Source organism: Vicia villosa, linkage group LG3 (genome assembly GCF_029867415.1).
Source record: "Vicia villosa cultivar HV-30 ecotype Madison, WI linkage group LG3, Vvil1.0, whole genome shotgun sequence".
In the NCBI taxonomy this organism is placed as follows: Eukaryota; Viridiplantae; Streptophyta; class Magnoliopsida; order Fabales; family Fabaceae; genus Vicia; species Vicia villosa.
This window is the reverse complement of record NC_081182.1, coordinates 10,802,934-10,828,883: the sequence shown is the minus strand read 5'-3', so window position 1 is coordinate 10,828,883 and position 25,950 is coordinate 10,802,934. Positions and strand designations below refer to the sequence as shown.

The following is a 25,950-nucleotide window of genomic DNA, read 5'->3' as shown; positions in this document are numbered from 1 at the left end:
GGATTACAAATAAAGTTTTCTTTAGTTCCAGTTTTTTAAATTGAAATAAGCATAACCCTCGTTTTTAAAAAATTTAAAAAATTAACTACATGCTAACTATAACTTATATAAGCATAGCCCACATTTTTATATTGAGTTGCCTTGACCCACATTCATATTATTGTTTCTAGGGAATATCTGGGAGCATCCCAACCTCCTTCATTTGCCGTAACTTCTCAATAATTGCTTTTAGGTGAGCCTTCCTTTAGACCTACGTTACCACCTGATGTGGCCGAGTGCAAAGTGCTTCTAGATTTCCAACTCTTATAGGCTAATCTTGGTAAGAAAGGAGATAATGAGTTGTTGAAGAATATTTAATATATGGTTCAAAAATAAAATTTTCAAGTCTTCATAAAAAGGTTAACTTGGATTGAAAAGAGCATGCACAATACCATTATAAAGAGTAACACCGTGTTGGACGCAGCCTTGCTTAAAAATTCTGAGCCAAGGATCCGGGAGAAGTCCAAAATTCTATAAGCCATCAACGACACAAACATCACACTCCTTCCCCATATCCTAAAGGAAGAAGAGGAAGCCACACTCCTCCCGAGTTCTGCCGACCAAGGAAAAAAAAGAAGGTACTACCTCTGCCAAGAGCCTAGAAATACCTATCCTCAGATTCTGAGATAGTGAGAAGGATAGAGGAATCCCCAATGAGATTTTCATTTTGGTCCTTAGCACCATGATCTCTAACTTTGACGTATATAGGATATTGATCCATGGCGGAAGTTTCTGCGATATTATGTACTATAGTCTCTTTGAAAACTAGAACTTTTACCCGTGCGGTGCACAGGAAAGATTAAGAATAGATATTGCATTTTTATAACAAAAAATAATAAAATTTTATATCTTTATACGTTTTGAATATAAAAATAATAATTAATTAATGGAACTTGAAATTAACGATTAATTAAGAATATGAAAAGTTTCTAGGATGAAAAAAATGAAGCATTTGAACAATTAAATGCAATTAAGCGGGATATTGACGGATTTAATGAGAAGTTAGGAGGGAAACCTTGTATTTTGTCTTAATATATTAAGGATATGGGTTTAAAGAAAGAAAATTTGTGGCCCCATGAAGGTTCTAACTTGCATGCCTTCAAAGACACTATGACCCGCTCTAGGGAAACCTTGTATTTTGTCTTAATATATTAAGGATATGGGTTTAAAGAAACAAAATTTGTGGCCCCACGAAGGTTCTAACCTGCAGGCCTTCAAAGACACTATGAACCGCTCTAGGGGATACATATAGCTGGTGGTTACTTTGGGGAGGGAAGAGACACCAGAACTATTTATGCTCAATTCTTGGTCCTTCAATGCAAGTTTATGTATTATTGCATCATGGTAGGCCTTTTGCAACGAAAGTGATAAAGTAGCTTCACCCATCTTTCTTAAGCTCAAATACTACAATGTACACGGAGAACATGCCACAATCACTGTTGACCTTCTGGGAGCAAAACAAATCTACCAGGCTTTACAACAATACTTGAAGGAAAGTGAAAATAAGGAGATGGAGATAAATGTGGCCTCCCTAAATCGCATAATTAAAAGACATGGCCATTCAACCCATCTCCGACCAAAGCAATCCGCCTCGGCCGAACAAGGGATACTGTATGACTCCATACAGAGTTTAGAAATAACCATCAAGTGGTGGCATGCCACTTGGTTACGTTATTTCCGAGTTCTCTTTGTTCATGCAAAACCAAACTATCACAATGTATTATAACCATCTTGATTAAATTGAAAAGAATTATTTTTCACTAAATTATCTTTTCTTTGATGATTATGAAATGTATTGTCGAGTCCAAGGTGATACCAGAGAAATCAGAGCCCCTTCACAAAGGCTCAGGGGTGATGTCACAAATACCTGAGGCGTATAACTAAAGAAACCAAAACCCGACGATGCCAACACATATGCTCAAGGAAAGCGGTCGCGGTGGGTCCACTAATACGCCAAACTCGAACCATGTTTTCACCTGAGGGCATGGGAAGAAGATCTCGGGATAGAGGCCGAGGCTTCACCCTTCTCAACCACCTCTAAGGCGAGCCAATGTACGTGTTCCATGACAACCTTTATAGCAAGGAACTTATCAGAAGTACCCCAGACTTCCTTTAAGTATCAATCTCGCTCAATGGTAAGATCATCTAAATGCCACTTCAATCTCATCTTCTCACTTAGGAGGAGGTCATGAAGGAAATTTCCCATCGACTGATAACCTCAAATGGAAAAATTGTCGATGCTCGTTGGTTATGAAAGGCCGAATTAGAAAATTCCCTCTTCTTAGCTTCCTCAGATAAGTTTTAGAGATATGAGTAATATTCATAGGAAAATAAAGACCTCAACTCCCTATCTGTCCTTGGCCCCAAACGATTCTACAATACAAGATATTGCTCCTCCGGAGGGAAGTCAAACATTTTAAAGAGACCTCGTTTCCTGGATTTCATCCATTTTAGGGGTAGAAGCTAGCCTTTCAGAAGATGTTCGAACGAGAAAATCTCGGACCCACACCTGGGAAGCTACCCTATTTGAAGGTGTTATGTTAGGCGCAACCTTAGTATTAGCTCCTCTAACAAATGGGGTGTTCGGTATTTTGACCAAAGTCGTAGCCGCTCGAAGTTCCTTCCTCAATTGACGCATAACATCTCCATTCATCATCACATATACAAAGTAAAAAAATAAACATCAAGAAATGTTTGAGAAAAATAAGACTGAAGACGAATATCGTAGCTCCACTCACCAAAAATTCTTTTCCTCCCTATCGATTTGGTATCCACTTGCCACCAGGTCTACATGCACTTCTTTGATCAATGCCTAGACGCATCATCAATATAGTTTAACTCTTTGCAAAAGGCTACCAGTTGAATCTTCATATATAGTTTTTCTAGAGATATGTCTTCTTCCTTACCAGCGTGAGAACCGACTCCCGTCTGGTAGTGGATCTATATCCAATTTGTGTGAAAAATATCTAAGCAACTATAAGAGGAACTAAGCTCTAGACGAAAAATCTTTGCATGCGTAGCATCAGTCAAAAGGGCGACCAAATAAAAGTGATTGTTAACATCCTCCACACTTTCTGAATAAGCCTCAAAATACTGGATGAGTTGTCTTACAAAGAAGGAGCTAGAGTCGTTTGCATAGTTGGAACTATTTTGGATCCTAAAAAGATGAAAGAGTAGTGTCACCCTCAGCCTCCTATATATCACATCAATACGGAAAGACTTTTATGAACACCTAACTTATATGATTAAACTACGAAGGGGAGATCGACAAGTGATTCAAGACACTTACTTCAAAATCATTGAAGGGAAGACGATTTCTATGATGGAGAACAAGGTTTCTTGGAAAAGGATGGCACACCCGCAGTATGGGTTGCAGATCCTCTCATTTCTATGGGGGAAACACATCCAAATTAGTAACTTAACCTACATCTCTCAAAGCTTGATCAAAAACCCTTTCCAAAGCAAAGCCAAAAGTAATCCCTATTATTTTGCGATCCACTCAATTGCATGAAATATCCTTCCTACCCCTTCTTGGTTGAAACTGATATAGTTGCCATGAATAAAATATACCTGAAATAGAACTAATGCAGGTGCAATATAGTGGACAAATTTGAACGATTTTTATGCCTTAACCAAAGAGCACAAGAATGAACAAAAAGGGATTTCAAGCTAAGAAGAGGAATCAATCCAAAATGGAGAATGAATATTGGCTAACAAGATGGTCTTAGTTAGATTCAATGGTACAACAAAACACCCTCTTCGCAATAACTTTCCATATAGATAAGAAATACTCAAAGAAACCCTTACCCTCTATCAAAGTACTTAAAGTCCATTCAATCAACAACATCCTTTCGATAATGGAGATCTCCTTAAAAAAAGCAGACTACCTACATCTAAGGACTCTAGAAGGAGAAGTAACTTCACCGTTAATCAATGAAGATGTGTCAGTTTCTTTCAATTCCACGTTACGACTTCAAAGAGTGAAGTTATGTGTACCCATCCCCATGGATTACTGGTCCCGACTAGGGTATCCACGCCCGTGGGCTTCCTAGTTGTATGCTGAAATACATTACAAACCCATACTCAGTCAACCAAAGACAAGGGTTTAGGGGAAAATTGTTCTGAGGCGGTCGCAAGACCTAGTAGATAAGGCCCAATGGTTGTATAAGGGGTGGTCATGAAGAAAGTATGTAATTCTATTTTTCCTCCATACACGAGAAATCTCTTCAGAAAATCACCATGCATGATCTCCTAGAAACGATCCAACGATCAACCGCTTCTTACTCACATGAAATTTTCAACCACCTATCCTATTTAAAGGATAGCGCGCGTCACTCTCGAGGTAAAATTTATTTTCCCAATTCAAATTATATTTCTTACTCTCTTACTGACTTAGGTGTCCGAGTACTAACCTTATTAGTCCGTCTTCTTTCCACCGCATCAAAAATATAAAACCACGTCAAACTCACAAACTCACAATGGGTTTCACTTCACTATATGATTTGTTAAACAATTTTAATTTTCATTTAGAATATCTAACAAGTTTTATATTTTATTAATTAATACAATTAAAAATAAGAGAATTTTTCAATGTACCCCATGATTCTCTCAGTCACCTGGCGAATTTTCATTTATGCCCCCTAGTTCCGTAGATGTACATCCGGAAGCACCTTATTTTTCAAAAATATTGGTTTTTTTCCGTAGGTGCATCTACAGAAACGTAAACAACCGTAGTAAACAGTGGGAAAATACAATGAATTTCAGTTCAGCCATTCTTCCGTAGGTACATCTACGGAACGTGTTCAAAAGTGTCTCAAACTGAGACTGATGAGACTAGTAGTTTTAATCCATATTCAAACAAAATAAGGCCCCCAAAAAAGCTTAACTAACATCAACAGTAAAACATAACTTCGTTGACGTTATCCAAGATAATTGAACTCTCTCGGAGCACCAACACATTACCATGTTGTATGATGAAAATAGATTCAGTGCATAACAACTACAAAGTTTTAGTTGTTTTAAATTACGTTTAACATAAGTTATTAGTAAAATTTTGTAGCTGATCTGCACTGGATCTAATTTCATCATACAACACATGGTAATGTTGGTCGACTATGCTCCGGAAGAGTTCAATTATCTTGGATAACATCAAAGAAGTTATGTTTTACTGTTGATGGCTAGGCTTTTTTTGGGGCCTTATTTTGTTTGAATATGAAACTTATGTTTTGCTGTTGATGTTGATGCATGCTGTGCAATCTTCCTGGTCGACTTTAATGTCTGCGTAATACAAATAAAGTCGAATTAGACACAATTAATTTAGAAAAACTCAAAAAAAAGAAGATGTTTCTATATTCTGTAGATACAACTATGGAATGACCTAACGTTTATCTCTTCCGTATATGCATCTACGAAAGTTTCTCAAACCTACAAAATCCAATAATGGCGTCGGGTCACTGTTGCAGAGGGTTAAAAACCCCAATTTGGTGGCTTGAACGTCATTTAACACATCAAACAACACTTTCATTGTCTCACGACTATATTTCTAAAACAATCCAATCATTGCTGCACCTAAAAATCGAATTCTAACTCTATATTACAAATACTCTTAAATAACTCAAAAAGTCGAAAACTTACCGATTAAATTGAGTTTTGAACTTGATAGAATGTGTTGATAGTTGATGTGGATGTTATCGGCCGAGCTCGAGAGAAAGAAAACAAGCTTTGGGGAAGTTTGATTTTTAAGGTTGAGAGAGTATGAGAGTTGAAGAAGAAAAAAAACGAAGAATGGGGAGGAGAAGAGTGTGGATCAGATGAAATTATTTTGACTGTTGTAATTTCTTAGATGTAGTATTTAATTTTCTGTTTGAAATTTTGATGTAATGCTGATTTTAATCAATAAATGTTTCTTTTTCCGTTGTTTTGCTGATTTTGGATTTATTCCGCAAGTGTATCTACAATGTGTTTTCTATGTGCATCTACGGAATATTTTTTCGTAAATATAAAAAAAATACTTCTGGAGGTATATCTATGGAATAAGGAGGACAATCTTGTCAATACAGTGGTGCGTGAGAGGTTCATGGGATCTAGTTAGAAATTCTCAAAAATAATATAATAAGCAGTGTTTTAAAAACCGGATCGGACCGGTCGAACTGGGAACCGGCCAGGTAACCAGTGTGGTTTAATAGTTGGATCGGAAATGCCATTGAACCGGTGCGAACCGGTCAAAACCGGGAAAACCGGCGGTTTTTCTGAACTGGCGATTTAAATGCATTTTTTATTTTTTTATTTTTTATTTATTTTAAAAAATTAAAACGACGTCATTTTAATTATTTTAATGAAAAATAAAAAATAAAATAAAATAAATAAAAATAAAAAATAAAATAAAAAAATAAAAATTATTGCATATACGATTGATTTTGTTATCGATGATTTTGCTATTGAAGAAGGAGATCCCAACATTGAAACATTTTTTCCTTTCTTGAAATTAAATTTAATAGACAATGAAATTATTTTGTTATAAATTATTCAATTATATTATATTGCGATTAAACTTTGTTTGTAATTATACATTGTAATTTTGTACTATTTTATTATGTGTGATACATATGCTTAAAATTTGAATTTAAATTATGGACTTGTGATATGATATTTTCAAAAAATTTAAATGCTAGTTATATTTTATAGAAACTGAATCATCTTGTTCGACATATTTTATACCTATATAATTTAAGTGATAGTTATCCGTTTTAACCCGGTTTAGTCATGCGGTTCGACCAGTGACCCAATGGTTCGACCAATAAATCAGTGACCTAGTACCTTCACCGATTTGATGTCCGGTCCGATTTTTTAAGACAATGATAATAAGTAACAAATATAATTGCGTTGCTATTCTATCTCTTCAACAAAATAATTTCCTTATTTAAAAATCAAACATTTTTGTCACTAAAATATCACATTTGTTCATTGTAATAGGAATGGAAAAAGAATATATACAGCGGGTTTTCTTACATTTTCTCTATTGTTTAAAACTTTGCGAGCGAAAAAATAGTGGTTTGCCGTGTGAATGAAGAGAAAGGGTTACAACTCTGATCGGAAAACATCTCCATCGACTTCAAATGGCTGTGGAGGCTTCTCGTAAGTTTAAAAGGATCTCAGCTTCGTGGAAGAGTAATCAATTGCGTTCTGAAATTAGCAATTCAACTTCTCATACTCATGATTCTATGGACAACGACGGTGACGACAAGGGTTTTGCTTATGATTTTGAATATACATCTTCTTTAGCATCTTTACAGGATAGAGATCAAGATTACACAAACCAGCACAGAAAATGGGAAACTGCAACGTGATATGCATACAAAATAAGATCGTAAAACGGTGGCACTTGGCACGTCCAAGATTAACTACCTGGTGCAAGCGGCAGGATGTTCCTATGAAAAAGGTACGGACTTCTTCAGTTGTTATGATTAATATTGATTATAGTATTCTTCGCTTAATCAAATTTGATAAAGAATGAGCATGAAGCATAGTTTATTTTCCTTCAATAGATGTAGATCCTTATTTCCAATTCTGATGAACAGTTGAGCATTTTGCATGATTATGGTGTATTCTAGATTTTGACATTTATTTTGGGGCTAATGAGTTGTTCATCAGAAGTTGTTCATAGTGCATTTTGACATAGAATTACAACAATAATAGTAATTTTGCAAACAAACACATATTTCTTTTGTTTAAAATTATAATAAATAGTTTTAAATTAATTGTACATATAACATAAGCACCACAAGAGTTGGCATCTACGATAACCCAACTTGTATTTATTCATCATTTATTTTCTTTTAACTAGACTGCTAATACAAAAGGACTTCGAACCTTGTAGTTACCATCGTCCCAGGTAATGGATCCAAACAGATCACCCTTCAATGAAGTTAGAGTGGAGGAGAAAATAACTTGGTAGCTTAGTTTCTTGCTATTTTTGGTAAAATTGAGTTTTTCTGGAATTAATTGGACTTTCACCTCACTAGGAGCATCAATGATGGCGGAGTAGACTGTTTCATATTTTTCACCGACATTAGTAACAGTTCTACTCACATTCACGCTTTCTTTTCCAATGAAGTTGGAGATTGCTATGGAAGGATAGTTGATGTTGGAAATATGATCAGGATTCGAATCCTTAGGGCAACTAAAACTATCAGGGATGGTTCTTGCGATAACTTTAATTGTGGTTGTATTGTATCCCATGTGACACAAATAGTTTAAGTAGTCAATGGTGCTGGTTTCATAAACTAGCCCTGGATGGAATGATCTATTAAGTGTAATTTCTCCAGCACCATAGTCATAAGGTGTGGAAACCGATCCTAAATCTGTTGTAATGAGAGTCTTCATATTGTTAAATTGAGTTGCTGCATTGAAAAATGTATGAGTTGATAAGTTACTAGATAGGTATTGTCATATCATGAATTACATTTTACATCAAAAAGAAAAATCTGACCAGAGGTCATGATGGCTGATCTGATTGCAGAGGCACTCCAAGTAGGATTTTTAGATTTAATGCTTCCTGCAAGGCCTGAAACATGTGGACATGACATGGAAGTCCCTGATACAAGGTTATATAGCGGAGGTTTTTTCCCTTTTGGAGTATATTTTGCGTCATTTCCAAACCACGCGGCAAGAATGTTAACACCTGGTGCTGCAATATCAGGCTACATAGAGAGAATTGATGATCATATTTAGTGGTGTACATTCATGATAGTTATTTATAATCCAATCCATATTGATATAAGTATTTACCTTTATAATATTCTTTGAAAGTGGAGAAGGTCCTCTACTAGAAAAAATTGCCACCACAGGTGCGGGCTTATAATCCATGACCATAATTGTTGGTAGAATTGTTGCCACTGGATTGCTTCAGATTAGTTACATGCAAAAAATACAATTAAGTTATAAGAAAATTGGACATGCACCAACAATATAAAATTACTAGTAAAAATGATCGTAATTATTTACCTTGTTGAATTGACATACTGGAGTAATGCAGAAGCATTTATCGGTCTTACCACTGTTGCTGGAAAGTCTTTATAGTTATCAGCCACTGCTCCTTCGTTGTCAGTTATATGAATAAGACCTAATCCACCCACCTCTTTTACTGCATCAATTTTGTCACCGGTTACAAGATGATCAGTTGTTGTACCACGGCAGAGGACAATCTTTCCATTGACTTTATCTCTATCTAATGAATTAAAGTGACACTGCCTGCATTTCACAATTTTTAGTAATTTTTAAAATTTTTGGTACTAGTCTTTTGCTTATGATCAATACATTCAAAATTTTTGCTGTCATAAATGTCGCCTACGTACCTTGCTTCTGCTAAGTCTGCGGTAGTTGCCTTCGCAGCTTCTCCAGTTATCAATGGATATTTGGCGGATTTGGAAAGAGGAGAGAAATTTATAGCTCGACCCTGAAGAATAGCAATTGCTAAACATGAGTGGTACATCATCAAACATCAAGATAATAACAATTAGCAAGAATTTGTGGCTCATGTTTAGTAATTAGAGATAAGAACTTAAATTGTACCTTAATAACTTCGTCATTACCCAAGACAACATTGGACAGAAAATCACGATCGATGGTTGTGGCTCCAACAGTAAATATCCAAGGTGCGTCATTAACAACCGTAGAATCTTCCGGTCCACCATTACCAGCGGAGCAAACCACCATAATGCCGCGCTCCGCTGCATGGAATGCTCCGATTGCAATCGCGTTGTTTGTCAACGCAAGCCTCGATTGGGGACCGAGTGAAAGAGAAAGTACATGAACTCCATCATTAATAGCATCGTCAAATGCCGCAAGGATGGCAGAGCCATAACATCCATCAAAACATACTTTGTAAATTGCCAACCTTGATTTAGGAAATCCACCTTTTGCCGTCCCTTTCGCAAGACCGTAGTATGATGCACCAGTCACGGTGTTCCCTGCTGCTGTTGAAGCAGTGTGAGTCCCATGTCCATCTGTATCTCTGACAGTGTTCTCCGCACCTTCATCCTCATCAATGTTAGGATAATACCTTGCTCCTATTATCTTCCTAATAATGAAAGGAAACCAAAATTCAAGCAAGTTATTAATTATTCCCATAGATCATAGAAATAAAAATTTCTGATACACCATTATTCACCAACACACCTGTTACAGTTGGATGAGTTGAAGTCAGTTGATGTCATACAAATTCCTTTCCAACCAGATGGAATAGGACTCATTCCCTCGTCTGAAAAACTTGCTGATTCTGGCCATATTCCTGAGTCTAACACGCCAATTACGATGTCTGATGAGGGGGAAGAATTGGAGAGGTTGTTCTCAATTTGAATGGGAGTTAGTGATTTGAGAAAATCCCAAGAGCGTGTTGTGTGAAGCTTCATAATTTGATCCGGAAACACAGACACGACTCCAGGTTGTTGAGCAATCCAGTTTGCTTCATTTTTTGACAAACGAGCTGCGAAGCCCGAGAATCCATGTCTGTAGTTGTGTACTAAAGCATTCCCATTCCTAAATAATAATAGAAAAGTTAGCAATATACTCTCTACTACGTGCATGAAATTTAACCAAATATAAAAGAGTGTTGAAAAAAAGTAATATGATTTTACTATCATAACGACCTTGTTAATAGAGTGTTCAAAAGATGGGCATGATCTTTGCGAAGGGTTCCATTAGTTGAACCTGCAGCTCCCATGTAAACAATATAAACTTGATCATCATTCTTTGATTCACTTGATTCTCCAAGATAAATGAAGAGAGAGTAAAATATTAGTATCAACAAAATTGAATTTCCTCTCATGTTTTTAGTATTCTCTTCTATTAATTATCACTACCTTTGATGGTGTTCAATTGGCTGATGAGAAATATGCATGGTAGCTCCTAGCTCCTCTATATATAGAGAAAACAAATATACATCCAAGTTTAACTAGATTTTATCATATAGGTTGAAATTTAATAGAGTAAATAAATGTTTAATTTTAATCCCTGAAAAGTGAAAAATATAAGCTAAATATGTTCAATAAAAATTAAAAAATTAAAAAAAAGTGTATTTACATAAAGACATCGGGTTTTTTTAAATAATAAAAAAACATTAAAATAGTAAAATTGTAATGTATATACCGGTTACATGAAATTCTAATGGTAAATTTGTTAACCATTGGGAAATTTATTAACTAATCAAGGTCAATCATTGTTTTAATTGGGTGCAAGCATATGATATTTTTGTTTCTTAATTGAGGAGGTAGCAAGTAGTTAGTGTACATATAATATACAATACAAATACAAGCCAAGTCTATATAAACAATTTATATATTAGTAATAGTAGTAGCCAACATACTATATATGATTTTAATTATTATTTACAAACACAATTCGAATAATAGTATTTTTGAAGAAGAAAACACAAAAGCATATATATATCAATATAAATAACATTTTAAAAGAAGAAGAAAAACTCTAGCTGCATGCCTTATCTTTGCAAAGATATCTATTTTAGGAGTATTTTAAAAATGAAAGCAATCCCATTTATTCTTACTGTAATGCCATACTATTCACCTGACCAATAAATTGGTTTCTCTATCCTTGCAATTATTTGGAAATTGGAATAATTTACATACTTCTTTTAGATAAAGGATGAAATTTACTAGATATATTTGGTTTTTCGAAATGGTGACCAATACAATAAAATTATGATATTTTAACTTTATTCTAAATTTTGTAATTTAAAAAATTAATAATTAAGACATGTGTTAAAATATACATTAAGGTTAATATTTATTATTTTCCCTATCATTTAGGCAAAATTTAAAAAATCCACGGTAAAAAAATTGGATCTCCTCTCTACATTATAAAGATTCTTTTGTTTTAGTCTCTCCTTAAAATATTTTTTTTAATAAAGCAATTTTAAAAAAATATTCTAGAATAGAGAGCAAAACTTTTTTAATAAAGCAATTTTAAAAAAATATTCTAGAATAGAGAGCAGAACTAGAGCAAGACCCTCTCAAAATCTGTCCTAAAAAATAATGGTATTTGAACTAAATTAAATTGAGTCTATAACATTAAGATCTATATTATCAAGAGAATCAACACAATTATTCCCTTCTCTATATATGCGAGAAGCAACAACAGACATCTACGAAGTGATATTTACACGGTGCATTCATTGTAACTTTCCAGGCACAAAATAGAGAGGAAAGAAAAACAACTTTGAGAGATTTTAGGAAGATTTCCAAACATCTTTCATCTTCATCTTTGAGTTTGATGCTAGTTAATACAGTGGCAGAGCCAGCGCCCGACCAGGTAGGGCAGCCGCCCAGGCTTCGTCCGACAACAAAGTAGCTTTTTAAACGTGATTTTGCGATTTTGCGGACAAAGCAATTTATTCTGAATGCGGCTTTTTGATGGAGAAAATCGTATACCCAACTCTTGATTTTGAGAATGACTCGGTTTCTAACTTCCACTGAGAATTTAGTTTTATTTTGGTTACAATCTTCTTCATCTCTCTTCTTTGATTTATGTTGTAGGATTGTTGTTCTATTCTGTTTTGCTAATCGGTGCCAAATTTCTTAACATATTTACTGTTTGTACTTGCATGCCAAGTGTTCGATGGAATGACTGAACTAGGTTCTTTTGTTTATCTGTTTTGAAATCTTTTTCGAGTTTCTTGATGCGTGGCAGCTTGGTGATTACTACTGATTTTTTGAAACAGTAATACTGCTCCTATACCCTTGTTGGATATGTCTCGTGAATCTGGTTCAAATCTTGATTTGAATCATCGTAAGTATAAAAGGACGAAACTTTCAAGTCATGTGAATGATACTGAGGTGATGCAGAAACCATTTGTGTCGCTAACAAGCGTGAAACAACGGTGTCAAGAGTTGTTCATAACTTAGACTAACAAGCTTCCGACGATTGTTGAAACAGTATTGGGGAAAAAAGTTGTTTGTAACTTCTATTTGAATGAGCTCCCAACTAATGATGTTGCTCATGAATGATATTCTTCTCTTTTATTTTATGTTTATGTTGCAACAGAATGACTAATATACTATTTGTTATTTTTTTATGTTGAAGTTAAAACATAAACAGGTTATTTGCACTAAATTAGAATGACAATATGATGGAGATGATAATATAAAATTGGTGGTAGAATATCTATAATAGCGAGTTTAGTATCAAAGAGCGCCCCTTCTATCCTATTTAGTTATTATGCAATTGAATTGAATGAATGTATATGCTTTTATATCATATTATCTATAGTTTTCTTTGGAACTTTCAGTTCAATATATGCTCCACTTGTTACTTCTGTTTTCAATTCAATTCACCAATTACTCATTACAAAGCCAAAACAAAGTTAACATTATCTCAAATGATTTGTGTCATGTTCTCATAAAAAACTTATGCTAAAAAAATATCATCAAATTTTGTAGATTTAATGAAAACTTGCTCGGGCTGCATAATTTTTTTGACTCCACCACTGAGTTAATATTCTTTTGTTACTTGTTAGTGAAGCTTCCATGGCTATGGAAAGCTAAACATCTTTTGTGTCAAGATTAGAGGTAGTTAACTTGTGTATCATGTATTTCTTTTGATCTATTTTGTACGAACTTGGTTGATGATTACTATATGGTTAATACCTTGTTGTTTGTGTTCTATTTGTTGTTTTGAATCACTATTGAGAGATATGTTTCGAACCATGACCTAAAGATATTCATCTATCAACAAACAAACTCTAGATATAGGTTTGTGAATCGATAATCATTTGTATCAAGTTTTTTTTTTTAAGATTATCATGTTGATTGTTGGCATGAGAAATCATCTAATGGTTATTATGATAATATTTACGATATTTCTTTAGGGATAAACATTATCGAGGGGATACGTGATTGTGTTAATCATTAATAAGTTCATACGCTTGATTAATTGAATATATATGAAGCAAGTTAAGGAAACCTAATCTTGACACGTTTTTCTCAAATCGTTTAAAAATTCTATTTTAGCGTCTTTGCTTTATTTTCATGCGATCTAAACCTTATGTTGATAAACTCTTTCAAAACCCTCACTCAAAACATATTTAACTGCAGAACGCCGGTAATATCTTACTAATCCATGTGAAAACGATAAAGGAAATATTTACCCTATCAAAAGTGTTTTCAATTGTTATGAGTTGTAATTGTGAATCATTCATGAACTTTTAAGCAAGAGTGAATTATGTTTCAATTGCTTTTGTTTGCATTTGTTTCTGATATAAATAAAAAAAGGATAGATATATAAATGATTTTCTACTCAAATAAATATTTAAGAACATAGAACCTTAAACTTAGATAATTTTTTGCTCTTGGAATCCATCATAGAAAACTTTTCATGGAAAACATTTTAACAAGAAAGAGGAGAAGATATATATAGTGGTGGATGTAGATTGTTTCAAGCGCTTCATATTTTCGTTATCAATTTTTAATATTCAGAATGCTTTTATAATGAAAGTTTTTATGTTTTCACACGAATCAATAATGGTAGTGTCTTGAACGTTGATAATCATTAAGTAGACGACAAAGATTTGTTTATGGACGCTGAATATTCTCAATAAACACGTTGTTGTTACACAAAAGATATTGTTTTCATAAGATGAGACCCTCCAAATTTAGAGGCCCTGTGCTAATGCCTTTGTTGCACTTACACAGGGTCAGACCTATTTATATTATGTCATTTAGTTTTCTAAAGTCATGTATGATTTTCTTAGTTTCATATAAATTATAGAAATTAAAAAAAATTGTAAATACGATAATCATATTTACTACTACTAATAGATAGAGGTGGAAATAGGCCAAACCGACTAACATGGTCCTACGGTCTAGCCTACATAGGTCCAGGCCAGGCCAGACTTTTTTTCAAATAGAAAAAGCCTAGACTTTTTTAAAACCCTATTTAGCTAAAAAGGTTAGGCCACAGGCCATACAAAAAATCTTTTAAGCCTAGTAGGCTAACCTACTTAAATATATATATATATATATATATATATATATATATATATATATGAATAATTTTATTATTAATATAATCTTGTATTCATACTTTGAATTCAAATACAAAAATCAAGCTTAGTACGGATAAAAATCAATTGCAAAAACTTTATGAACAATGTCATAAGTTGTTTTCTTAAGTTCCCTCAAACAAATAGTATCAAAAAAATTATGTTAATAGGTAAACTTGAATAAGTCAACGCAAATAAGCATCTAGTCTTGTTGATCTTTTAATTTGTTAGTCTATTTAAACATTAGTTAAATTTTTTATTTACAAAATGCTCAAATAAAATAGGCTTTTATGTAGGCTCTTAGGCCAAACAAGCATTCGAAAAGATCAAGTTTAGGCCTAAAAATAAGCCTTTGATAGGCTACATGCCTGACTTAGGCTTTTAAATTTTTGACAGGTCAGATTCAAGCTTGACAAATCTTAGCTCGGCCTAACTTATTTCTACCCCTACTAATAGACACCAAAAACCATTAGAAATTATTAATTCTAGTTTTCTTTATTGTATTGAAAAATATATTCACAAAAAGAAAAAAAAACATAACCATAAAAAAACATAGAAAAAGGAAAAAAAAAAACAAATAGATCTTTAATAGTGAATACTTATACAACTAATAATAAATAAAAAGATATAGTTGCACTTTAGATTTGACAATTACTGATAGCATCCAATGACTCATGTACTGTGCAAAATCTAAAAAATTGTATTTAATTTTCGTAGATGCATCTTTAAAAGGTTAAAACATAATGAATTTGAAAATTTTCAATTAATTGAGATTTTTTCAATTAATTAAAAAAATCTCACGCTTTTACACTTAATTAATTTTGAATTTTCTTAATTAATTAGAAAATTAATTTGAGATTTTCTCAATACATCTACAGAAACACGAAAGCATTTTTGCCAATTCGGTGATGCATGAGAAACCTACAGGGTCTATTAAGAAATCATCTTAGATTTTTCTATTTTACTTCTCTTACAAAAGAATTCTCTTACTTAAAAATCAAACTTTTTGGTCACTAAATTATGACATTTATTGCAATTTATAGAATAAAATAAATATTTCGCAGGGTTTTCTTAGAAATGAGTCGCACGTGACGTGAACAGTATATATAAGATTTCTTCCCTTTCTCTTTTGTTTCAAATATTGCGAGCGAAAAAGGGTTCCGTCTCTGATCGGAAAACATCTCCGTCGACTTCAAATGGCTGTGGAGGCTTCTCGTAAGTTTAAAAGGATCTCAGCTTCGTGCATTCAGAAATTAACAATTCAACTTCTAATTGTGCTTGCTTTTATATTCCAATTTTTACAAGCTTATTTTGTGGAGTTGAATTAGGTTAGACACTATACAAATCCTAAGTAGTATCAGAGAGTCAGCTCGATATCTTCAATCATGTGTGTTGAAGATCCCACAATGGATATGAATGATATTGCATGAAAATGAATTCATGAATGATAGATATTTTGGTTTTGTGTGGTTGAGTTATGATGAAAATATGTGAAGAAACATGGGTGAAGGTGTTTGATGCGAATTCTAGTGTTGTTAGACGTGTGATTACAAATTAAACCGCAATTGCGGCCCGATGCGGATGCGGAGACTACCGCATCAGCAATATTGCGGCCACAATTGCAGTTGCGGACCGCAATTTAAAACCATGGTTGTTGCTACTTATTTGCTGAGAACGGATAACTACAAGTTACATTTAAAAGGAGACCAACAGCATTGCTACTTAGCTAACTATGTACATGGAGTCTTGAACCTACAAATCTCAGTGCTAGAGAAAATGAAAATTATTTATTGCTTATAACATTATCTTACTCCTTCAATGTGTGTATAAGATATTATCAAGTGGAAGGGAAACAGTCTGAGCTTATCTATCACCATTATGTCTATTTGTGAGTGCAATAATTCCTTGTTTTGACGATTATTTATGATTCAAGATATGACCATATTCCAAAAGTGTACTAATTCCATCTTAATATTGTGTTAAATTTCAATCTATAAGGACTGAAAGCACACAGACAAGGAAAACAATGTCATACATCAGTGGCTTGTGTTACAACCTAAATGTATAGAACTCAGAACATGAAACGAGAAAGCATAGCACAGGCTGTAGTTAATATCTATTAAAAGACGTTCTATCAAAAGTTGCTAGTATTTTTCTGTTAGTTGATTTGTTATATTTACAGCAAAAGTCTTCCGTACGTTCAATGCATCATTCACTTTGGATGATATGGTAAAAGTGCTTTGAAATTTATGCCCAGGCATTCACAATACAATCAAAAAGAGATTATTCTGTTCTCTACTATACTTTTATGTACTCTCAGTTATGGCCTATTGATCGGTAAAATAGCAAGTGTACTATTTTGCCTCTGTAGTAATAAAGGGAAATTCTCCGAATGTCGAATCTCAAGGACTGCTTGACGATACAGAGTTTTATCAGTATTTCAATTAAACAAAAGTTCAAAAGGGATTTTGGTTGGTTTTGCAAATAAAGTAAATATACAGAATAATAGAACGATGAACAGAGATGAGTAGATTGCTAGGGGTCGGTGAATGATTCTTCCTGTAACAACTATCCTTCTCAATGCAATAACATAGTTTCACAATTGGTTACCGGTTCTCAAGAATATCTAATCCTAAGGCCTTAGTGAAAAGATCTTTGACTTCACAACCTAATTACTATGTCCATAGATAATTATAATCATGATCAAGCATTCCAATACCAAGAATTTCCGGTTAAGATAAAATATCCCTAGTCCTAGGCGATAATTATTAGCCTATGTTCTTACTCATGTCAATGAACAATTTGCTGTCCAGCTAAATTTATTCATACAAATTCATTATCCGTTTGTCCGACGGTTAAGGCATAAAGAACAGATGTAAAACAAACCAATTATATGAAAACCAAATTGTTATTGAATCAAAGAAATAAAGTTATCACATTCAGAATCAAGATCACCCCCTAGCAATGGGGGGTTAGCTACTCATAACAATAACAAAAACTATAGTGTAAATTGTAGACATTACAGATAAATGAAGGAAATCCAATCTTCAATGGCAAAAGCTCATAGAATTCTTCAATCCTGAATTGAAGATCCCACATTGGATACGAATTCATGAGAAAGCAAAAATGATGAAGAATATGCCCAGCTTTGTGAATTTACTAATTCTGCATTTAAAAAGAACCTTGATATCTATGTGCAGAGTTAAATAGGGAACATCAGGGACACATATACGAATGGTTTCACAAGCAAAGAAAACGGATAACTACAAGTTTCATTTAAAAGGAGACTAACAGCATTGCTACTTAGCTAACTATGTACATGAAGTCTTGAAGCTACAAATCTCAGTGCTAGAGAAAATGAAAATTATTTATTGCTTATTACATTATCTTACTCCTTCAATGTGTGTATAAGATATTATCAAGTGGAAGGGAGATTATTCTGTTCTCTCAGTTATGGCCTATTGATTTAGATACCAGTTCAAACTAAAGATCACTCTGTTCTAACACACTTGTGGCTAAATCTCAATCTTGATTTTATTTTTTCTTGTAATTTTAGTATTTAATCTTCCTTGAATTATGTGTCTGACAGTTGAATAGAGAAACTAAAGATGGAGATGTTGCAGAAAAAGTTGTTGTCTCAGCATGCAAATAAACAGGTACTATTCCTTTATTAACATGCACATACTTTTGTGTATTTTCCTACTTTTCTAATATGCTTAGACGTGTCTTTTTCATAGGAGGTTGCAATCATTTGGAATCATCAGCGCAGTGTTTAAAAATTTCAAAGTTGAATGAAAAAATTGATGAACTTCAGGTGATAACACTAGTATTTAGAATTTGGAAACCTGCATAAACATTGGCGTTGACTTTATTTTTAATTGTAGCATATTTATTTTCCTTCAATTGATTGATCTAGATCCTTATTTTCAATTTTGGTGAACAGGTGAGCATTCTGCATGACTATGGTGTAATATAGATTTTGAGATTAATTTTGGGGCTAATGTGTTGTTCATAGTGCATTCTGACATAGAATTACAACAATAATAGTAATTTTACAAACAAACACATATTTCTTTTGTTTAAAATTATAATAAAATAGTACATATAACATAAGCACCACAAGAGTTGGCATCTACCATAGCTCAACTTGTATTTATTCATCATTTATTTTCATTTAACTAGACGGCCAATACAAAAGGACTTCGAACTTCATAATCACCACTTTTCCAGGTAATGGATCCAAACAGATCATCCTTCAATGGAATTAAAGTGTAGGAGAAAATAATTTGGTAGCTCAGTTTTTTGCTATTTTTGGTAAAATTGAGTTTTTCTGGAATCAATTGGACTTTCACGCTGCTAGGAGCATCAATGATGGCGGAGTAGACTATTTCATTTTTTTCACCAACATTCGTAACAGTTCTACTCACATTCACGATTTGTCTTTCAATGAAGTTGGAGATTGCTATGGAAGGATAGTTGATATTGGAAATATGATCAGGATTCGAATCCTTAGGGCAACTAAAACTATCAGGGATGGTTCTTGCGATAACTTTAATTGTGGTTGTATTGTATCCCATGTAACACAAATAGTTTAAGTAGTCAATTGTGCTGGTTTCGTAAACTAGCCCTGGACGGAATGATCTATTCAGTGTAATTTCTCCAGCTCCATAGTCATAAGGTGTGGAAACCGACCCTAAATCTGTTGTAATGGGAGTCTTCATATTGTTAAATTGAGTTGCTGCATTTAAAAATATATGAGTTGATAAGTTACTATATAAGTATTATCATATCAAGAATTAAATTTTATATCAAAAAGAAAAGTCTAACCAGAGGTCATGATGGCTGATCTGATTGCAGAGGCACTCCAAGTGGGATTTTTAGATTTAATGCTTCCTGCAAGGCCTGAAACATGTGGACATGACATGGAAGTCCCTGATTCAAGGTTATATAGCGGAGGTTCTCTCCCTTTTGCGTCATTTCCAGTCCATGCAGCAAGAATGTTAACACCTGGTGCTGCAATATCAGGCTGCAAAGAAAAAAAAAGTTGGTAATGTTTAATAATAAGTATAAAATGATAGTTATTTATATTATTACCTTGAGAATATTCTTAGAAAGCGTTGAAGGCCCTCTACTTGAAAAGCTTGCCACCATAGGTGCAGGCTTGTAATCTATCACTGAAATTGTTGGTAGAATTGTTGCCACTGGATTGCTTCAAATTAATTATATACAAAAATACAATTACATTAACTAATGATAATCTTTCAACTTTGCTTGCGGTCTTAAGAAAATCAACAAGTGAAAAGCTTTAAAATATTTACCTTGTTGAATTCAAATATTCTAGAATTGAGGATGCATCTTTTGGTGTTACCACTGTTGTTGCTGGTAAAAGTTCATAGATATTTGCCTCTGCTATATCTATGTCAGTAATATGAACAAGACCTAATCCCCCCACCTCTTTTACTGCAAGAAATTTGTAACCGGTTGAAAGATGATCAGTTGTACCATCGCAGAGGACAATCTTTCCCTTGACTTTATCTTTATCTAATGAATTAAAATGACACTGCCTGCATTTCACAATTTATAGTAATTTTTAAATTTTTCAGTTCTAGTCTTTTGCTTATGATCAATACATTCAAAATAAATGTCTCTTACGTACCTTGCTTCTGCTAAGTCCGCGGTAGTTGCCTTTGCAGCTTCTCCTGTTATCAATGGATATTTTGCGGATTTTGAAAGCGGAGAGAGATTTATAGCTCGACCCTGAAGAATAACAATTGCTAAGCATGAGTCATACATCAAGATAATAACAATTAGCAACAATTTATGGCTCATGGTTTGCAATTAGTCAATTTTGTACCTTAATAACTTTTTTATTACCCATGGCAACATTGGACAGAAAATCACGATCAATGGTGGTGGCTCCAACAGTAAATATCCAAGGCACGTCGTTCACAACGGTAGTGTCTCCCGGTCCAACATTTCCATCATTTCCAGCAGAGCAAACCACCATAATGCCGCGCTCCACTGCATGGAACGCTCCGATTGCAATCACGTCGTTTGTCAAGGCAGGCCGGGATTTCGAACCCGGACCGAGTGAAAGAGAAAGTACATGAACTCCATCATTAATAGCATCGTCAAAAGCCGCAAGTATGGCAGAGTTATAGCATTCAGGATGAGTTCCATAACATACTTTATAAATCGCCAACCTCGATTCAGGAGATCCACCTCTTGCCGTCCCTTTCGCAAAACCATAGTATGATACACCACTCACGACCTTCCCTGCTGCTGTCGAAGCAGTGTGAGTCCCATGTCCATATATATCTCTGACAGTGTTCTCCACACCACCAATGTCAGGATAATACCTTGCTCCTATTATCTTCCTAAAAATGAAAAGAAACCAAAATTCAATGTAGTTATTATTCTCATAGATCATAGAAATAATAAACTCTGATACACTGGTATATATTCACCAACACACCTGTTACAGCTGGATGAGTTGAAATCAGTTGATGTCATACAAATTCCTTTCCAACCAGATGGAATAGGACTCATTCCCTCGTCTGAAAAACTTGCTGATTCTGGCCATATACCTGAAGAATTCATTGTTCAAATAATGATAGAGTAACTAGTTATATACATCTGTATGCTATGTAGTTTGTGTTCATATCAATAATTAAATAATAGCCGACCTGTGTCTAACACGCCAATTACGATGTCTGACGAGTGGGAAGAATCGGATGGCCTGTTGTCAATTTGAATGGGAGTTAGTGATTTGAGAAAATCCCAAGAGCGTGTTGTGTGAAGCTTCATAGTTTGATCCGGAAACACAGACACGACTCCAGGTTGTTCAGCAATCCAGTTTGCTTCATTTTTTGACATACGAGCTGCGAAGCCTGAGAATCCATGTATGTAGTTGTGTACTAAAGCATTCCCATTCCTGAATAATAGAAATGTTATTAGCAATATACTCTCTACTACTACGTGCATGAAATCAAGCAATATAAAAGAGAGTGTTGAAAAAAAGTAATATGTTAAGGACCTTGCTAATAGAGTGTTCAAAAGATGGGCATGATCTTTGCGAAGGGTTCCATTAGTTGAAGCTGCAGCTCCCATATAAACAATATAAACTTGATCATCATTCTCTGATTCACTTGATTCTCCAAGATAAATGAAGAGAGAGTAAAATATTAATATCAACAAAATTGGATTTCCTCTCATGTTTTTAGTATTCTCTTTTCAATTAAGTATAACTAGCTTTGATGGTGTTCAATTGGTTGATGAGAAATATGCATGGTATAACTTCTCTATATATAGTGAAAACAAATTTACATCAGAGTTTATCATATGTTGTAAATGGTAAAATTTAACATAGAGTAAATAAATGCATATGTTTAATTTTAATTTTAATCCCTGAAAAATATTATTAGACTCAAATTAATCGCCTTTGAGATAAATAAGCACTTTTAATTTTTTTTATATAAATAAAATGGAACAATTTATTTTTTATTTTATTTTATTTTGTAAAATTAAATTAAATCAATTACCACATTAAGATATTTACTAAATTGATAATATTTTAATTTTTTAAAATCTTCTAAGTGATAAAAGTAGACTTCCATACAAATTTATTCCTTCAATTTATAATTATAAATAATTAATTTTTGCTGATACTATTTGTTTATTTAAAACTTTAAGGTTCTTATAATTTTATTAAAATTTAGTTTTACAAATTTAATTGTTTTAATTATTTTAAACTTTTAACTTAATGTTTTCTCTTTCATAACTTTATATCATCCTACATAGTCATTAAATTTTTTTTTATATTTTTTAAAATTTCAAACTATTAAAAATTATCAAAACTATTTTAACAATTTTAATATGATAAATAATTAATTCTATTTAGATTATAAGAAAAAATAATTAAAAAAATAAGTTTTTTCAAAATATATTTTAAGAATAGATTTATCAAACAAGGTATTTCAAAATATATAAAACAATGTATATATATAAGTAATAGTAATTGCCAACATACTATATATGATTTTAATTATTATATACAGACACAATTCGAATAATAGTATTTTAGAAGAAGAAAACAGAAACATATATAACAATTTGAAAATCGTATTAAAAGAAGAAAAAAAATAAAAACTCTAGCTTCTTGCCTTGTCTTTGCAAAAATATATCTAACACTAAGTTTAGGAGTATTTTAGAAATCAAAGAAACACCATTTACTCTAACAATAATGCCATGCTATTCAGCTGAGCGATAAATTAGTTTCCCTTATCCTTTCAATTATTTGGAATAATTCAAATCTTTTTTAGATAAATGATAAAATTTATTAAGTATATTGATATTCGAAATGGTGTCCAATTCTATTATTATTATCCACAACTAGAAATTTAGGATATTTTAACTTTGTTCCAAATGTTGTAGTTTTACAAAATTAATAGCTAGGGAATATATTGAAATATATATCTTTTATTTAGTTATATGACAAAAAAGTGGGAAAAAAAAGGTAAAATTAGTTTTTCTTAAAGGACATTCATAAAACATCGGTTAACCGATAATATGAAATATAAGAAAGGAGTTTCTAGTTAATCATCAAACAATTTATGGTGAAGCTTCCATTGTTTGATGGTGGTGACCCGGTAGCTTGGATCACGCAAGTTGATATTTATTTTGATATGCAAAATACTCCAGATGAGATGCGTGTGAAATTGTCTCGATTGAGCATAAAAGTATCTACGATCCATTGGTTTAATTTGTTTCTGGAAACATAGGATAACCTTTCATGGGAGAAGTTGAAGAAATCTCTGATCGCTCGTTATGGTGGTCGAAGGCTAAAGAATCCATTTGAAGAGCTATCAACCTTACGGAAAATCGGCAGTGTAGATGGATTTGTTGAATCTTTTGAGCTATTGTCGTTACAGGTGGGGAGCCTATCAGAGGAGCAATATTTGGGCTATTTTATGAGTGGGTTAAAACGCCATATTCATAGTAGCGTCCGTGCGTTGAATCCAGGGACGAAATGATTAACGTAGCAAAAGACGTCGAAGATGAATTCAAGGAGGAAGACGATGATGGGGAAATGAGGTATACGAAGAAGCCAGGAGGTGAGCATGGTATGATTGGACTGGGTTGTTAGAAAAGACATGTGTTTGTAATTGAATAATATATTTCAAGTATCTTAAAATTACAAGTATTAATATAAGACTATTATAATCTAATGGGCCTAATTAATGGACTAAAAGCCCGAATATAAATTGCTACTAATAATAGTAAAAATAACTTATTTACAACACACACTTTCAAGCTGTGAATGAATATTTATCATTCCTTGCTTGGAAATAATCTTTTCAAAGTTATTGTTGTTCATCCCCTTAGTTAGAAGATCTGCAAGGTTGTCTTGAGAAGAAACAAATGGAGTGCAAATAAGATCGCTGTGTAACTTTTCTTTGTTGAAATTTCTGTCAATTTCAATGTGTTTGGTTCTATCATGCTGCATTGAATTATGGGCTATGCTAATAGCATATTTATCATCACAATAAAGTTTCATTGGTTCATCACTATTTATCTTTAAGTCTTCTAATATCATTTTTAGCCAAAGTAATTCACATATCCTTTGTGCCATTGCTCTGAATTCTGCTTCAATACTAGATCTAGTTACAACACTTTATTTATTACTCTTCTAGGTCTGAAGATTCCCGCCTAGAAAAGTACAATATCCTGTAGTTGATATTCTATCCACAACTGACCATGCATAGTCAGCGTCACTATATGCTTCAAGACTCACACTCCCATTTCGTTCAAACAAAATTCCTCTACCTGAAGTTCCTTTTAAATATTGCACAACTCAGAGCGAGGCTTGTAAATGAATCTCCTTTGATTGGTGTATGAATTGGTTGACTAAGCTTACATCAAAAATAACATTTGGTCTAGTATGTGATAGGTATATAAGTTTTTCGACTAATCTTTGATACATTCCCTTTTCAACCAGAATATTATCTTATGTGTTCCCCAATTTTACACTTGGATCAATTGGTGTAATTGGAGGTTTGCACGTTGTCTTACCCATCTCTTGTAGAAGATCAGTGATGTATTTTTGTTGAGATATAAAGATTCATCCTTTCTTAGAGTGGGTAACTTAAATTCCCAAAAAGTGCTTCAATTTTTTCAAGGTCTTAATCTCAAACTCCTTGGCTAAGTGTTTACCTAACAATTATTGTTCATTCTCATCATCACCTGTTACTATAATGTCATCCACATACACTAAAAAAATTGCTACTCCCCCTATCTCAAATGTTTGATAAATAGAGTATGATTTTCTTGAATTTGTTTAAAGCCCAAATCTATCATAACTTTCGTGAATCTTCCAAATCATGCTCGTAGTGATTGCTTTAGCCCATATGAAGCCTTTTTTTAATTTGCACACAATATTGGTGGTAGTAAGTTCAAACTATCCTGGGGTTACATCCACATAGATCACTTCATTAATTTCTCCATGAAGGAAGACATTTTTCACATCAAATTGATGTAAATTCCAATTGTTATTAGTTGCTAAAGATAATATCACCCTTACGGTATTCATTTTAGAAACTAGAGAAAATGTCTTAGAGTAATCTACTCCATACGTTTGGGTGAATCCTTTATCAACCAATCTTGCCTTATACCTCTTAATAGATCCATCAGCCATGTATTTTACACTGTATACCCATCTACACCCTACAAGTTTATTTCCATTTAGCAGAAAAACCAATTCCCAACTATTGTTTTTATTCAGGTCATTAAAAAATTTAAAAATTAAAAGGTGATAAAATATAATTGTTGGAATTCAAAGACGCGTCCTCTAAATACTTTTC

General features: G+C 33.2%; 2 protein-coding genes across 2 annotated transcripts; both read right to left on the bottom strand.

Annotated features, from left to right (window-relative positions):
• Positions 1–7,756: 7,756 nt before the first annotated feature.
• Positions 7,757–10,927, bottom strand: LOC131654901 (CO(2)-response secreted protease-like). The gene is made up of 8 exons (XM_058924826.1): positions 10,686–10,927; positions 10,216–10,575; positions 9,610–10,117; positions 9,393–9,493; positions 9,043–9,288; positions 8,827–8,941; positions 8,528–8,738; positions 7,757–8,438 (listed from the first exon to the last, which is right to left on the bottom strand). The coding sequence occupies exons 1-8, from the start codon at positions 10,862–10,864 to the stop codon at positions 7,879–7,881; spliced, it is 2,280 nt and encodes a 759-aa protein (XP_058780809.1). The 5' UTR covers positions 10,865–10,927; the 3' UTR covers positions 7,757–7,878.
• Positions 10,928–19,182: 8,255 nt separating this feature from the next.
• LOC131654900 (CO(2)-response secreted protease-like) lies at positions 19,183–22,347 on the bottom strand. The gene is made up of 9 exons (XM_058924825.1): positions 22,128–22,347; positions 21,778–22,025; positions 21,567–21,678; positions 20,946–21,468; positions 20,748–20,848; positions 20,410–20,655; positions 20,186–20,300; positions 19,919–20,117; positions 19,183–19,829 (listed from the first exon to the last, which is right to left on the bottom strand). Exons 1-9 carry the CDS (start codon positions 22,304–22,306, stop codon positions 19,270–19,272), a joined length of 2,283 nt encoding a protein of 760 aa, XP_058780808.1. The 5' UTR covers positions 22,307–22,347; the 3' UTR covers positions 19,183–19,269.
• Positions 22,348–25,950: the final 3,603 nt, after the last annotated feature.